Here is a 15,956-nt window from a genome sequence, read left to right on the forward strand (position 1 = left end):
AACAACAACAAAAAAAATTCATTGTTTCATGGGAGAAGAACAGAGATTCAAAACAGCAAACAATATTGAACATTATTTTCCAACCTAGAGATAATCCTATAAAAGTTAAAGAATAATATAAACAAACAGTTAATGAAGCCTGTTTCTCACACAAAACCTTCCAATAGTATCAATTCTGTGACACTATCCCATTTTTAACTATATTTTTCAGCACCCCAAGAGGTTCTTACATACTAGCATCATCTTCTTTTTTGATTTTGCAAATCTGATCACCCTGCAGATACCTTATTGGATGCTGCAACAGATGAGGCATGTGGATGCTTTTCTGCTATCACTGGTGCCAAAAATAATTTACACTTGAACAAATACTTGTTGAGGATTCAGGCTTAATATCCACACTGTAGTTCTGAAATACAGTATGGTATTCCGTCCTTCAGAGTCCATGCTTTGGAAATCACATTTAAACAGTTTAACAGAGAAGCGATAATAAATTATTCTAATCATTAATAACTGAATCACCTTATTATGAATTCCACTTTTTAGTCAGGTTTCAGGGTACTTAATAGTCATGTTGGTCAGTCACAAAGTAAGAAAGCAAAGAAATAGAAATGCTAATTAAGGTTACCTTTGTTCCAAAGATGACGAAAATAGTTGTCCAAAGGCTGATTAAGAATTACAAGGCAGTACTTCAAATTCCCTAGAGAAAAACAGAAAGCAAAATAAAATACATAAGTGAACTGAGTCTTTTGTTCCCCTTATATGAGTCTAAAATCATACGCTACTAGTCCACATTTTCAGTATACACAGAACTAAAGTTCAATCACAGTGAATTTCCCATACCTTAATTTTAAAAGGCATCATACATTAACGGGTCCTATTTTAGTTAGTGTATCTGTCACATTACCATATTGTTGAGCAATGTATCATAGAAACAACCGGGTAAACTTTTTGTAGGGGGTGAGCAGCACAAATGTTTTTGATATAAATTCTCATCCTTCCAATATATCCACTACTTTGACACAACTATCCTTCTACTTGGCTAGTTTTATATCATCCTGACCTTATTTATCAAATGGTATGGGTCTAGTGGGTGTGTATTTTCATATTCATTCATATTCTTTTTCTCTCTTTCCTTCCACGCTTACCCTATCCTGAACTTTCCAAAGCAAAACCCTGTGTGCTTTCAGAAATCCTACTAGGTCTTCTCATGATTCTCTTATTCCAGGTTTTTAATGACACTCCAAAGACAAAGATGAAGAAAAGTTTACTTTTAAGACAATCATTCCACACATTTTATAATGTACTTAAAATAGTGCAAAGCAAAGTACAATCAGGTATTGAAAATCTGTCATTCAGTTCAGTCCAAGCACCCTCCATTTCATTTGTGAAAAATTAAATGTTTAAGAAAAATTGTTTTTAAGCAATCTCACTGTTAGAAATGGAACACAATAAGTAAATAAAAAGGGTATGCCATCATCCATAGCAAATATTATTAAGTGCCAATTGTATACCAGGCACTGGGAGTACAAAGAGGGATAAGATTACAAGCTGTGAGATGAGACACTTACAATAAAGATGATTTATTCAAAATACAATATAACAGAAGCACAGGAGGAGTGCCAGATAAATAGATAAATGAGTATAGCGGGAGTTCAAAGACTAGGAAGCCAATAAAGTCTGGTGTCATCCCAGAGATTTTTGTGAAATGTAGATTTTTGAACTTGATCTTTCAAAGAGAAAGAAGGTGCAAAGAATAAAGGAAGGGGCTTTCTAGACAAGAAAAACAGCCCACGAGAAGCTGCTCTCCTTATCCATTAGGGTTACTCCAATGAACAGTTTCAGAAGCAATGCCCTAATGATGTGATACTAACATCAGTAATTTTAAACATAATGTTTAAGATAACGTAGGAATTTGAGTTGAGCACCAACTTAAATTCCTCTACAAAAAGAGTGATGCAGTAATGAGTAGTAAACACAATTTATATAATTCGGAATCCATATAGAGATCAGAGCTGAAGGTAAAAGAGTAGGCAAGCCACTGAGATACTGCACAAAGCAGGGGAGGGCAAAGAGAGAAAAGAATAAAGATGAAAGCAAAGACATTGTGTTTTCCTCACCGTAACAGAGCCGAAGGAGGTCAACAGAGAAAATACAGAAGGAAAACCCATAAAGGCAGAAGGATAAGAAGGTATTTCCAAGAACATGCAGCCGATAACACAGCATGCTACAGAAATGTCAAGGAGATTGAACAAGAGGCCGAGGGGAGGGAGATCTCAAAGAAAATCCGAAAATTCATAGAGGGAGACTCAAGATAGTGAAGTGACCAAGGAATTAGTGAACAGTCAGGAGTTGATTAAGAAGGAAGAATAGTCACCTTTCCTTAAAATATAAAAAGTTAACTGTGAGAAATGGAAAAAATAATGCAACAAAGTCAAGATAAAATATTTTCAATATAGAAACAATCTTATATCCTAAATAGGAGAGGGAAGTAAGAGGAAGAAGGGAAATTGTCCATTTGTTCTTTCGACAGGTATTTTCAGAGCACACCTTGTTCGGGCACTGCTCTGAACAGCAGTCAAGAGAAATGGCGTGTCCCCCCCCCACCACCACCACCTGTAAGGCGTTTCTCCTGCTGAAAAAAGAGGGACTGAGACTGAGGCACATGAAGGCGCATCATGTGCCTCAAAACTGAGGTTGTCTTTTTTTTTTTTTTTTTTTTTAAAGAGATAGGGTCTCACTCTGCCACCCAGGCCGGAGCACAGTGGTACAATCGTAGCTCACTGCAGTCTCAAACTCCTCTGCACAGGTGATCCTCCCACCTCAGCCTCCCGAGTAGCTGAGACTACAGGTGCACACCACCATGCCCAGCTAATATTTTTATTTTTTGTAAGAAGCAGTTTCCAATTCCTGGCATCCAGCGATCCTCTACCACCCAAAGTGCTGGGATTGCAGGCCTGAGCCACTGCAAATGTCCCTGTTTATTTATTAATTTTTAGAGATGGAGTCTTGCTCTGTTGCCCAGGCTGGAGTACAGCAGCACTATCTTGGCTCACTGCAACCTCCGCCTCCCAGGTTCAAGTGATTCTCCTGCCTCAGCCTCCCAAGTAGCTGGGATTACAGGCGCCCACCACCACGCCTGGCTAATTTTTGTATTTTTAGCAGAGGCAGGGTTTCACCATGTTGGCCAGGCTGGTCTCGAACTCCTGACCTCAGGTGATCCACCCACCTCGGCCTCCCATAGTGCTGGGATTACAGGCATGAGCCACCTGGGATTACAGGTGCCCGGCCTGCACCTACACCTATTTAAAACAAGGTAAAATAAAGTGAGAGGGGAGAATTAGAGTGGAATATGGAACATTTTTAAAACAACTGTGTAAAAAACAGACTACAGGACATGACAATCCACATTTTAAAAATAGAAATATAATTGGAATTAACTAAAAGGTAATATGAAATCATATTTATCTATAATTTTAGCACTTTTCCCACCGATTATGAGGAGGAGACATAAGAGTAGGCGTTAACAGGATGGTGATGATAGCTGGTTTTGAGAATTGGCAAAATCACTTGCCAAGAGGTCAACAGAATCCAGGATGTTTATTTGGGCAGCTTTAGAATGAATGATTATGGTGAAGACCACTAATAGCCTCTTCTTTATTAAGAGGATCCTGAGGGGATTTTTGTTCATTTCACTGGGCCAGGTAAGAAAAAAATAACCTTGTGGCAAAATGTGGTCATGAGGCTAAGTTCTGGCCAAAGAGATGTATATAGCTTTCTTTGTTATATCTGGAAAGTCTCCTTCAAATAAAGGGGGATTTATCTTCTACTCATTTCCTTCCTCCTTCCTGCCATCTGGAAGTAAGAATTGATAGATTCTTTGAATGAAATTCTAGCAGCCACCTTGGATCATAAGAACAAGGGCATCAGAGTAAAGAAGCCTGGGTTGCTGATGACTTCATGAATCTTCCTCCGTTCCAGCACTTCACTACCTGCCTCAAAGCTTATTTTACATGAGTGAAAAATAAACTTCTAAGTCATTTCCTAATCTTGGCCTTAATTCTGGAGAGCACTCCTAGAAGCAATAGGTCCTACCATGAGTTCAGGAGCCAGGACTGGAAATAGAGCCCCTGCCACTACTTTATGAGAATTTATTAAAAGGTTGTGAGACTGCAAATCAGTTTCTTCCTCTCCTTTCCTTTCCTTCCCAGTGGTTCTCAGATCACCCAGAGGAATTTATAAGACATGAAAATTTCTGGACCCTATCCTACACCTTTCAAATTATATCCCTTGGCATGAGGCATGGCAATCTACATTTTACAAGCAAGTTATTCTACCACAGGTGGTCCATGGACTAAGCTTTAAGAAGTCCTGCTTTGTTATCACCATACCAGTTCCCCAAACCCAGATGGTGCTTGTTTCATAGGCTAAAATCTATCACCTCAGTGGGGGCAGTGAAGCTTAATCGGGCAAGGCAATGCATTTATTATTTCAAGTAACATGTGTCAAGCCCTGACCTAGGTTTTGGGGACACAAAAACGAAAACAAAAAAACAAAAAACAAAAACATACTTCTATGCTGTACAAGTCGCTGTTATTTTGGGTTTCTATATTCTAGAGAAAAAAAAAAAACCTAATTGTAATGAATGCAGTGATCACAGTCCAGATTGTGTTAAGGTAAAGATGACCTAAACAAGAATCTGAGATGACTCTAAAGAAGAGAAGACAAGCATCAAAATGCACTATTCAAAATGAATGCATTAGCTCATTCATTCATCCCACCTGGACGGAGCATCAGTTTAAGAGATTCAGAGTCTGGCTCATGGTAAATGCTCAATAAGATTTCAACAGCAAGGAGCTAATAATTTGGATAACCCAATGGTCCTTTTCTCTGTAGCAAAGTCTACACTGCCAAAAGAGGCATTCAACAATATTGAATGTAAGTTTACATGAATGATTGAAACTGCTGTTACTGATTATTTGATATATGAACTTGGTATTTTTGTGCTTCACAGAGCCATCTGGTAAGAGAGGAAAGCACTATTATCCACATTACTGCTCCTCTAGACCAATACTTTCATTAAGGTAATATCCGTGAAGGCATTTCATTTTTGAAAAGAATGAAGCAGTATAAAATGTATAGTACAGTTAGGCTTTACTAATGATGTTATTAATAAAAAAGAATTAACCACTTCAGCTATTTCTATACATAACATTTATGGTAGGCTGTTTCTGTATATAAAGTTATTTAGGTAATGGGATCTGATATTCTCTTCTAATCTAGTTTAGTTTTCTAATAAGATCTGACAGTCTTTCCTTTTCTAATCTTGTCTCCCCTGGAAGTCAGTATGGCATTTATTTTACGCTCACAGCCTTCCTGATTACTAATCCATAGCGGGTTGCAGAAAAAGTAGCATACAGAACCACCATGGTTCCTAAATAGTGTATGGGTGTTTCTCAGCCAAACATTCCACCACAATATAGCTCCATATCACTCTCAGATACTGAATTATGGGACAATGCCTCTGGTTCTAAATGCCCCAAAATTCAGAAAACTCTGGGAACTAAGGAAGTAAGAAAAATCAATAGTCTTATTTCAAGTAGTTCTCCAGCTGTCACATTGATTCTGTTCCTGGGATATGCAAAAAGATTTAAGAAAAAAACTAGAAAGAACTTCTTCATTATGTTATAAAAATTATAAATTTTTTTAATCAGGTGTCCTAAGGCAATCTCAAAGACAAATGTAGGCACAGACAGCAGGATTTCAAATGCGATGGTGAAAGAACCTTTTCATTATTTATAAAAATGTATGATGCACTCCATTTAAAAGAACAAAGACAGACAGACTAGTCTTATTCCTTCAAATGTTAAGTCAAAAGTCCCTGAATTGCTTTCTCGAACGTGCTTCAATGACAGAAGATGAAAAATCCCTAATCATGGATGTATTGAAACCAAAATGCTCCGAATTGCATGAAAATCCTGAGTTAAGTACAAAAGGCCAAGTTTATAACATGAAAATAAAAATAAGGTCAAATCATCAGCCTTGAGCTAAAAAGGGAAGAGGCCCTTTGAAGGTAAAAAACTAAACATAACAAGTTCAGATTTTAAGAAAGGGGGAGGGGCATCCCATCTGTCTTTACTGTATGTAGTTCTCCCTCTTCTGTAACCACAACAACAAAATCCTGCCTCTTTAGAGAAATGGCTGATTCTATTATTAAAGAACTATTCAAGATGAGCTTGGAGCACCAGGTAGTTCCAGTAAGAAAGAAAGAACATGATCCCCCAAACAAACAAACAAAAATACTCACAGAGATGAGAGTAGGTCAGAGGGGCACAACAGCCAACTGAAAGAGGTCCCAAATGGCCAAAACTGTTAACAATTTGAGCAAAAAGTAAAGTAGCATTGGATTACAACCCAGAGTATGAAATAAATATCCATGAGTCCATATGGATTAATTAATACACAGGTGACAAGAGACAAATCTCCCAGGCAGAATAATTCCAAATAAATTATACAATCCTCCATCCTAAAGGAGAAAGAACATAGCTATAGGCTATACACAGCAGAGAGTGGGCTGCACATAGTAACTTCCTTCCAAAGAGGATTATGAAAAGAGGGAGAAACCTTTACAGTAGAGAAATATAATAAGCACTACACTTCAGGATAGTGATCAAGGTCAACATCAATAGTCATAAATCATGTTTATAGTATGTATCTTTAACATGATGTGATTAAAATGGCACTGTGTCTCCAGGGTCTTTCTCCCCCAAGTCTATAACCCTAGTCTAATCAGGAGAAAAATATAAGATAAATTCCAATAGAGGCGCATCCTACAATACACCTTACCAATATTACTCAAAACTGCCAAGGTCAGCAAAAACAAAGAAAGTCTGAAAAACTGCCACTGTCAGAGGAGCCAAGGGGACCTGACAACTAAACGTAATGTGGTATCCTGGAGGGGATGCCTGGATAGTAAAAGGATGCTGGGCAAAAACTAAGGAAATCTGAATAAACTATGGAATAATAAACTGATAATAATGTATCAATATTGGTTCATTAATTATAACAAATGCACCATACTAACGTCCAATGTTAATATAGGGGAAGCTGCTCATGGGGCTTATATAACAACTCTCTGTACTATCTTCTCAACTTTTTCTGTAAATCTAAAGTTATTTTTTTCAGTCTATTAACTTTTTTAAAAAGCTCTGAGGCAAGCAAAAACAGAACTGAACAACTATTCCATCAGGTATTCATTCAGTGATTACTCCATGGGACAAAACTGTCAACCCTTATGACGGAAGCCCAAAAGCATGTTTGGACTTCAGGAAAAAAGGCAAGAAAAAAACCCACTATGCCAGAAGGCAAAGATAATTCTAATCCACCTTTGGAAAACTAAATGGCATCCAGATTTTCTTTTAATTAAGAAGTAAAACAAGAATAGAAGAGAAAATCTCAAGAAAACCAATTTCTTTTTATATCCGACTGTGAGAAGGAAAACTTTGAATTCTATGAGAGAAACCACAGTCACTCTCTAAATCAATGATCTCGAAAACGCAGTCATGCAACTCAGGAGTGAAAGATTGATGTACTTTTTAATTAAAAAGAAATTAAGACGATATTTAGTATGCAGACAAGCACAAGGACCTCACTTGTCCTTATAGCAGATGGTCACAGGTTATCTACTGCGAGTGAGATATGCTAAGGAAATGCGAGAGCTGCACCACACAGAGGTGTCAGCAGCACCTCACCCTCTTCTCCAGTATATCAGGATGACCTACAGTTTACCTGTGCCCAGGAAAGTAAAACTGCAGATTATTCAGTTTTGCATAATCTTCACAAAATGGGTAAGTGGCTTAAAGATATTCTTTAACACATATTGAAGATAATACAAATTCTGCACAAGCATGCAAAAGCATACAAGTAAATGCTGAACTGCTCACTTCTTCCTCCTAGAACTAGCAAGTCTTAACAAGCTTGAAGTAGACTCTAACTAGCTCTGAAAAGAACTAAGCTCTGAAGAAAGGGATGGAGGGAGGAAGGGAAATTATAAACACATTTGAACTTCAGATTTACATCAATTATCATAAATGATAAATTTATCCTTCAGTATATAGAGTAGTAGGTCTCAGCCTCTCTGTAATCACAGATTTTTTTTAATGCCAGCTAGCACAGTGTCTATAATCCCAGCACTGTGGGTGGTCAAGGTAGAAGGATTGCTTGAGGACAGGAGTTGAGGACCAGCCTGGGCAACACAACAAGAACCTGTCTCTATAAAAAAAAGTTTAAACAGCTGGCTTGGCACATGTCTGTAGTCCTAGCTACTCTGGAGGCTGAGGTGGGAGAATTGCTTGAGCCCAGGAGTTCAAGGTTACACTGAGCTATGATCATGCCACTGCATCCCAGCCTGAGCTACAGAGTGGCACCCTCTCTCTAAATAAATAAATAAGCAAGCAAGCAAGCCAACTCCTTCCCCAAGAGATCCTTATTCAACATGCCTGTAGTAGGGCCCATGCATCATGATTTTTTACAAGCACCATAAGAGTCTAACAGGCCACCAAAGTTGAGAACCACTGGTATGGTGTCTTATGCTGTTAGCTAATGACAGTGTAAAGCCCTCATAACCAGCAATGTTACTTTAAAACATACTAATTTCATCTGTATCTCACTCTTTTTCATTGCTGTTCTCTGAAAATTTTATGTATAAATAGCAAACAATAAATTATTTGTGGATTTTCATAAACATAAATGAATTCCCCTTTGAAAATTGATATGGTATGAGATTTGTTTAGGAAAAAAACTGAAGCCCAGTATTGTAAATGAAATTACATTACAATAAAACACAATTTACAATAGAAAAAATATTAATGGCAAGTTATCAAGGGTTTTTGTGTTCTGTTTAAAAAATTACTGAAACTGATATAAAATGAATATTAGCCAAAGCACATGCCAGTCATTATAACAGTTATTTTGCCAAAGGACCAAAGACTATTATTACGAATATCTCATCCCTAAAAAGTATTTCAATTAAACCATGAAAACTCTAGAGTACTGAGTTTCGTATTCATATTGCACAAACTTCTATATTTAAGCACAGGATTTTTTTCAAGTGTGCATAGGGAAATCAAAAGTGTCAAGTCAATTCGTTCTTTGAGGAAATAAATTGCATGTGGACAAAGCAGAACTATTAAAGGGCTCTGAACAAATATTCCATACCAGAGTCTATTAAAATAATTGAATTACCAATGGACTAAAAAAATTGGTAAGTCACATATAAGAAATTGCTTCAGAGAAAGTAAACAAAGAGTAGAAATAAACAGGTACTTCCTTGAGAAATCTTTCTTGCCCTCTCCCAAGAGTGACCAAATGGTATATGCCAGTTGCACCAGCATAATAACAAACTGTCCCCTTCCATTCATTCGCAGACTGCCCTGGCTTGGATAATAAATTATATAATCACTGTATCCTTCATCATCTTCGGCTTTCGTCTCATCCTTCTATTTCAGTCTCCAGCAAAACTTACTTCAATGAGATGTGCATCCTACCATATCCCATAAATAATGCTCATCAGGGTCACCTGTGACCTCTTCTGTAAAACTCAATGACTAATTCTCAGTTCTCTTCTTGCCTAACACATCTCGGCAGCATAGCAGGGTAGATCACCCCTTGAATCTTTCTTCTTGAATGATCAGGGATGGGGGCGGTGGGGGAGAAAGGAGGGGGACAGGAAATAAAGTAGGGAGAGAGTTGTGTGGTTGCACTTTGTGAACCATCTCCAGTTTTATTAGATTGTTCTTGAGCTATCATGATCAAAACACGATTTAACGATTTGAAGGCAAGACAACTGGCTTTTGCTGCTATTGCTGTTGTCCTTTCTAGTACCCTTCCTGGAACATTTTGTATCATATTGATTTAAGCGTAGTACTCAGGGCTTCAGGACATAGGGCCATCGAGTTTTAGGAGGGAGTAATTTCATTCTGCAGAGAATCACTTTGGGCAAGCAATCCCCCCATCCCTTGACTTGAGGAAAACACTCTCTATTGGTTCTCCTTCTGTGTGACTGACCCACTCCTTCTCAGCCTTGTTTGCTGCTTATTCCTTATCTGCACAGAAAGTACTGAATAAAACTTGTTGAGTAAATAGTGAATATCTCTAGCTTCCATATGTAAGAGTGCCCAGTGCCCCAGGTGCAGATCTTTGGACCTTTTCTCAATCTATACCCACTCCCTAAGTAATCCCCTTTAGTCTCATGGCTTCAAATGCCGTCTATAATGGTGACTTCCATATCCATGACACCAACCCGGGGCTTTCCCCCTGAACTCCAGAACTCTATGTCTAACGGCCTATTCAACAATTCCACTTGGAGAGCTAACAGACATCTCAAACTCAACAAGTCCAAATCAGCTTCCTGAATCTTCTCTCCATGCAAACCTGCTCCATCCACAGTGCTCCCCATCCCAGTACCATATCTACCACCGACGCTCTATTCACCGTGAACAGTTTTCATCTCTAGACTGTATAAAACAGCCCTCTAATTGGCCTCTCTGCTTCTACACTTGCCTCTCTTATACTCTATTCTCCACACACCAGCCAGATGGATCTAGTTAAAATATAGTCAGAGGAAGTCATTTCCTGGTTCAAAAACCTCCACTGGCTTCCTTTCACAGTAAAAGTCAAATTCCTCACAAATCACCTACAAAGCTCTACATAACCTGGCTTCTCTCTCTCCCTACTTTATCTCCTATCTCCCTCCCTCCTCCCCCACAGGCCCCATCCCTGCGACAGACACACTGCCCTCCTTGCTGCTCTTAAAACATACAGAGCACAATGCCACCTTTTAGACTTACTGTAGATAGCCACATATTCAGTTAATTCCTTACTTTCCGTTTCACACTAATTCCTTGGCTGTCTGCTCAAATGTTAGTTATCACAGAACTTCCCTGAGCAATCTATGTAAGATAGAAACACCTTCGACTCCACACTAGCACTCACTCTTAACCTGATTTGTTTTTTATAATAAATTTATCACCAGTTTGTTCATTCAATCTTTTTTCTAATGTCTGTCTCCCCACACTAGCACATAAATTCCTGTATCCATTACCTAAAACTGTGCCACATACACAGTAAGCACTCAATAAGTATCTGCTGAGCGGCACTTTCAGCAATGACTTTATGTCCATTTACAATAAATCAATTCCATATGCTTTCTCTAAAAATCAAGTGACTCATCCCTAATTTGAATAGGTACCCTTCCCTTGGTTGCTCGCCCAAAAGGATTCTTTGCAGAATGAAATTACTCCCTCCTAAAACTCAGTGGCCCTTTCCAGGTCCTGAAGCCCTGAGTACTACACTTAAATCAATATGATACAAAATGTTCCAGGAACGGTACTAGAAAGGACAACAGCAACAGCTACAGATGCCAAATGGCTTCCCTTCAAATCGCTAAATCGTGTTTTGATCATGATAGCTCAAGAACAATCTAATGAAACTGGAGATGGTTCAAAATGTGCAACTATACAATTTCAAAGTTTGTAAATATTTTCTTTGAGAATAGATTAAGTATTTTTGAGGTAAATAGATGTTTAGGCTTACTACCTATATAGTGAAAGAAATCCATGTAATATGCCTTGGGCCCTGCAAACCTGAGCATATATCTAGTTATTGTCATCCAACCTTTCAAGTTGAAAGTGTAAAGAGATTCTGAATGATTTAAATCAGTTTCCATCTAAGAGCATTACCTCCCATAATGCAACTGTAATGGGTCTGTCCAAGTTCACTAAACCTAATATTATAAAATCTATGCCACTATAAACAAAATGCCCCAATAAATTCTCACAAGAATCTATATATGTTAGAAATGCATGAGAAAAAGAACACTTTATATTTTACAACTAGTAAGCTTCTGCTCTGTAGGAAGTGGGGGGAAGTGCAAGTGAAACCTGACAAAGTTCTGAGTCTTTCTTGACATAAAAGTAGAAGGCTATAGCAAGAAATGTTTTCTTTCTTTACGCTTACAAAGGTTAGCCATATTCTTGTTGCCAATAAACACATTCTCACTATAACCAAATGAATGAAGTTGAGTTCTTTATCTTGGCACACTGACATCTCTGGATTGCTGGCAGAGTTCAAAGCTGCTCCATCAACTGTCCCTTGCCCTGCAGACATGAGGCACAATAAACTGTGTCTCCTGTCAATCAAGAAAATCAATCACTGCCTAGCAAACTGTAGATGTAATGCCATAACCCTAAGGGTTCATCATAAAGTACTAAAAATTATAGTCCATCACATTAGTTTTGACATGTTGACAGCAGGGCCCACAATAGTCTTTACACTTGAAAAGCCGGTTCAAAACACTTTCTGAAGGCAGACTCTAAGTTTGGAATGAGCTTCTAAATCAAACAGAAAGCCTGACTTTTATCCTTAGGCTACTCCTGTAACCTCAACCCATGTCCACCCATATCAAAAGGCACAGAATCTCTTCATGGCAAGCAGTAGAAGAAAGGCCAAGGAGGTTCAACATGGCAGTAAATACTCCCTTTGAAAACCCTTTCTACTTAGGTTTGGTTAGGTTTGATGAGAATTATTTTGGGAAGAGGTGGGCTTTAAAGCTTTATGGGCTTCACATGTAATAACTGTATTCGTCCATTCGCACACTGCTATGAAGAAATACCTGAGATTGGGTAATTTACAAAGGAAAGAGCTTTCATTGACTCGCAGTTCCACATGGCTGGGGAGGCCTCAGAAAACTTACAATCATGAAGGAAGGCAACTCTTTACAAGGCAGCAGGAGAGAGAATGAGTGCCAGCAGGGGAGAGAATGAGTGCCAGCAGGGGAGAGAATGAGTGCCAGCAGGAGAAATGCCAGACGTTATAAAACCATCAGATCTTCTGAGAACTCACTATCACAAGAACAGCATGGCGGAAAACACCCCCATGATTCAGTCACCTCCCAGCAGGTCCCTCCCATGGCATGTGGGAATTATGGGATTACAATTCAAGATGAGATTTGGGTGGGGACACAAAGCCAAATCATATCAACAATACTAAGAATAAACAATTATACTATGTAGATCTTTTCTTTTTTTAATATTCCTTAAAGAGGACTTTGACTCGAGTTATACCAATACATATAATTAAAATAAATACACATGCTCACTTTGACAGCACATATACTAAAAATATAATCAAAATAAGTACAAATTAAGCTAAATTAGACATACTTAAACAACAGTCTGATGTTCCCCGAGACCTACAGTTTAAGAGGAAAAAGCATCTGACAATTACTTGGAATTAGTTTAAAAAGCACTTTTAATAACCTTCTTTAAAGGACCTTCTTTAAATGATATAGATTACATAACACACTATGTCATCGAAGTACTTCTGAATAGAAGTCATTTTATTCACTCAGTTTTTTAAAAATAAAATGTAAAAATTTAAATGCAAAAGACCTGTGATTCACGAATGACTTCTGATTACACAGACACAATCCACCATATCAAGAGTCAAACCCATACTGAAGGAAAGCTTACTAAACCCAAAATAGGCAAACATTTTCATCTCATGGGCACTGTGGGCTTTAAGAGAAATTAAGAGCAACTTCTGCTATCAACAGGAAAAGCTTTGACACCAACTGATGACTTGCCCTAGGCCACAGATAAGTACTCTGGCAAATGATACCACCTCAGTCTCAGTGTCCCTTAATCAGATCCAGGTCCAGGTGAAGTAAACAGAACAAGTCTGGTATCTCTACAATTGGATTTCTTTTTCACAGAGATTATATGTCACCAAAGCTGGAGTGCAGTGGCACGATCTCGGCTCACTACAGCCTCCACCTCCAAGGTTCAAGCAATTCTCATACCTCAGCCTCTGGAGTAACTGGGATTACAGGTATGTCCCAACACATCCAGCTAATTTTTGTATTTTTAGTAGAGACGGGGTTTCACCATGTTGGTCAGGATGATCTCGAACTCCTGATCTCAAGTGATCCACCCACCTCAACCTCACAAAGTGGTGCTATCAGGTGCGAGCCACCACATCCAGCCTATATAATTGTGTGTGTGTATATATATACATACGCACAAAAAAAAAGTTTGCTAAGAAAGAGTATTCAAAGGTTTTGTTTTTAATAAAGAATGGAAAGAACACAAAAGCCCATTGATACAGCTGTGCTATGTCCCACATAGTGAAATAGCTATATATTACCTAAACTACAAGAATATGGGAATAAACATGGAACATTCTCCAAGACAAAAATAAGTAGGAAAGGAGGGTTCAAATAACAGATGATACATTACCATTTGTGTAAAAAAAATTTTCAATATATACGTATATTTTTACACATATATCTTTTCATCCTTAGACTATCCATCAAAAGGGAAAATGTTAAGAGCACAATAATGAAAAGAAGCATTACTTTGCATATCTTACTCTTGTATCTTATTAATTTTGTACTTTTTAAAAATTTTTATTTATTTATTTTTGAGACGGAGTCTCACTCTGTTGCCCAGACTGGAGTGCAGTGGTGCAATCTTGGCTCACTGCAACCTCCAGGTTCAAGCGATCTATCCTGCTTCAGCCTCCTGAGTAGATGGGATTATAGGCACAAGTCACCAAGCCCAGCTAATTTTTTGTATTTTTAATAGAGATGGGGTTTCACCATGCTAGCGAGGATGGTCTCAATCTCCTGAACTCATGATTGGCCCGCCTCGGCCTCCCAAAGTGCTGGGATTACAGGCATACGCCATCACGCCCGGCTATTTTTTTTTTTTTTTTTTTTTTTTTTGTATTTTTAGTAGAGATGGGGCTTCTCCATGTTGGTCAGGCTGGTCTCAAACTCCTGACCTCCGGTGATGTGCCTGCCTCGGCCTCCCAAAGTGCGGGGATTACAGGCATGAGCCACTGCACCTGGACTTTTTTTTTTTTTTTTTTTTTTTAGAGACAAGGTCTCAGTCTGTTGCCCAGGCAAGAGGGTAGTGGTGCAATCATGGCTCACAGTAGCCTCAAACTCCTGGACTCAAGTGATCCTCCTGCCTGCCTGTCTGACAAGTACCTGGGACTACAGGAACATACTACCACATCAAGTTAGTTTTCTTGTTGTTGTTGTTGTTTCTGTAGAGATGAGGTCTCTATGTCAGGAGTCCCCAGCTCCCCAGCCGCATCCCAGTACTAGTTCCTGGCCTGTTAGGAACTGGCTGCGCAGCAGGAGGTGAGCAGTAGGCATGCAAGCATTACCACCTGAGCTTGCATAATATAATATAATATATTATATATAATTATAATATATAATATAGTATATATGTAATATATATTATATAGTATATAGTTATATAATATAGTATATATGTAATATATATTATATGTTATATAGTATATGTAATATATTATATATTATATAGTATATGTAATATATTATATATTATATAGTACATGTAATATATTATATATTATATAGTACATGTAATATATTATATATTATATAGTATATGTAATATATTATATATTATATAGTATATGTAATATATTATATATTATATAGTATATGTAATATATTATATATTATATAGTACATATATATTATATATTATATAATACATGTAATATATTATATATGTAATATATTATATATTATATATGTAATATATTATATATTATATATAAATATATGTAATATATTATATATGTAATATATTATATATTATATATATATGTAATATATTATATATTATATATATAAATATATGTAATATATTATATATAAATATATGTAATATATATTTATTATATATGTGAGTAAGTTATATATATATACATATATATATATGTATATATATATGTGAAACAAGTAAAATAGAAGAGTTCCTACTGGTGAAAAGGAAAGCGACCTCCCAAGCAATATATCCCACTCCTAAGAAGTTGCTGGCCAACAATCCTTAAATGTTAGGCTAGAATATAATAAAGGA

The 15,956-nt window shown here is 37.4% G+C and overlaps 1 protein-coding gene across 22 annotated transcripts in view; it reads right to left on the bottom strand.

The window, feature by feature from the left end:
* Positions 1–15,956, bottom strand: part of TPK1 (thiamin pyrophosphokinase 1) — a 384,685-nt gene that overhangs the window by 314,096 nt on the left and 54,633 nt on the right. For all 22 annotated transcript variants that reach the window (XR_010159034.1, XM_063815718.1, XM_519461.9 and 19 more), the window contains one exon: positions 626–697. Coding sequence is in view for 8 of the 22 variants with exons in the window: in XM_063815718.1 (XP_063671788.1) it covers positions 626–697 (72 nt within the window). In the remaining 14 variants the exon portion in view is untranslated. The remainder of the gene's footprint in view (positions 1–625; positions 698–15,956) is intronic.

This window comes from Pan troglodytes, chromosome 6, assembly GCF_028858775.2.
Source record: "Pan troglodytes isolate AG18354 chromosome 6, NHGRI_mPanTro3-v2.0_pri, whole genome shotgun sequence".
NCBI classification, from domain to species: domain Eukaryota; kingdom Metazoa; phylum Chordata; class Mammalia; order Primates; family Hominidae; genus Pan; species Pan troglodytes.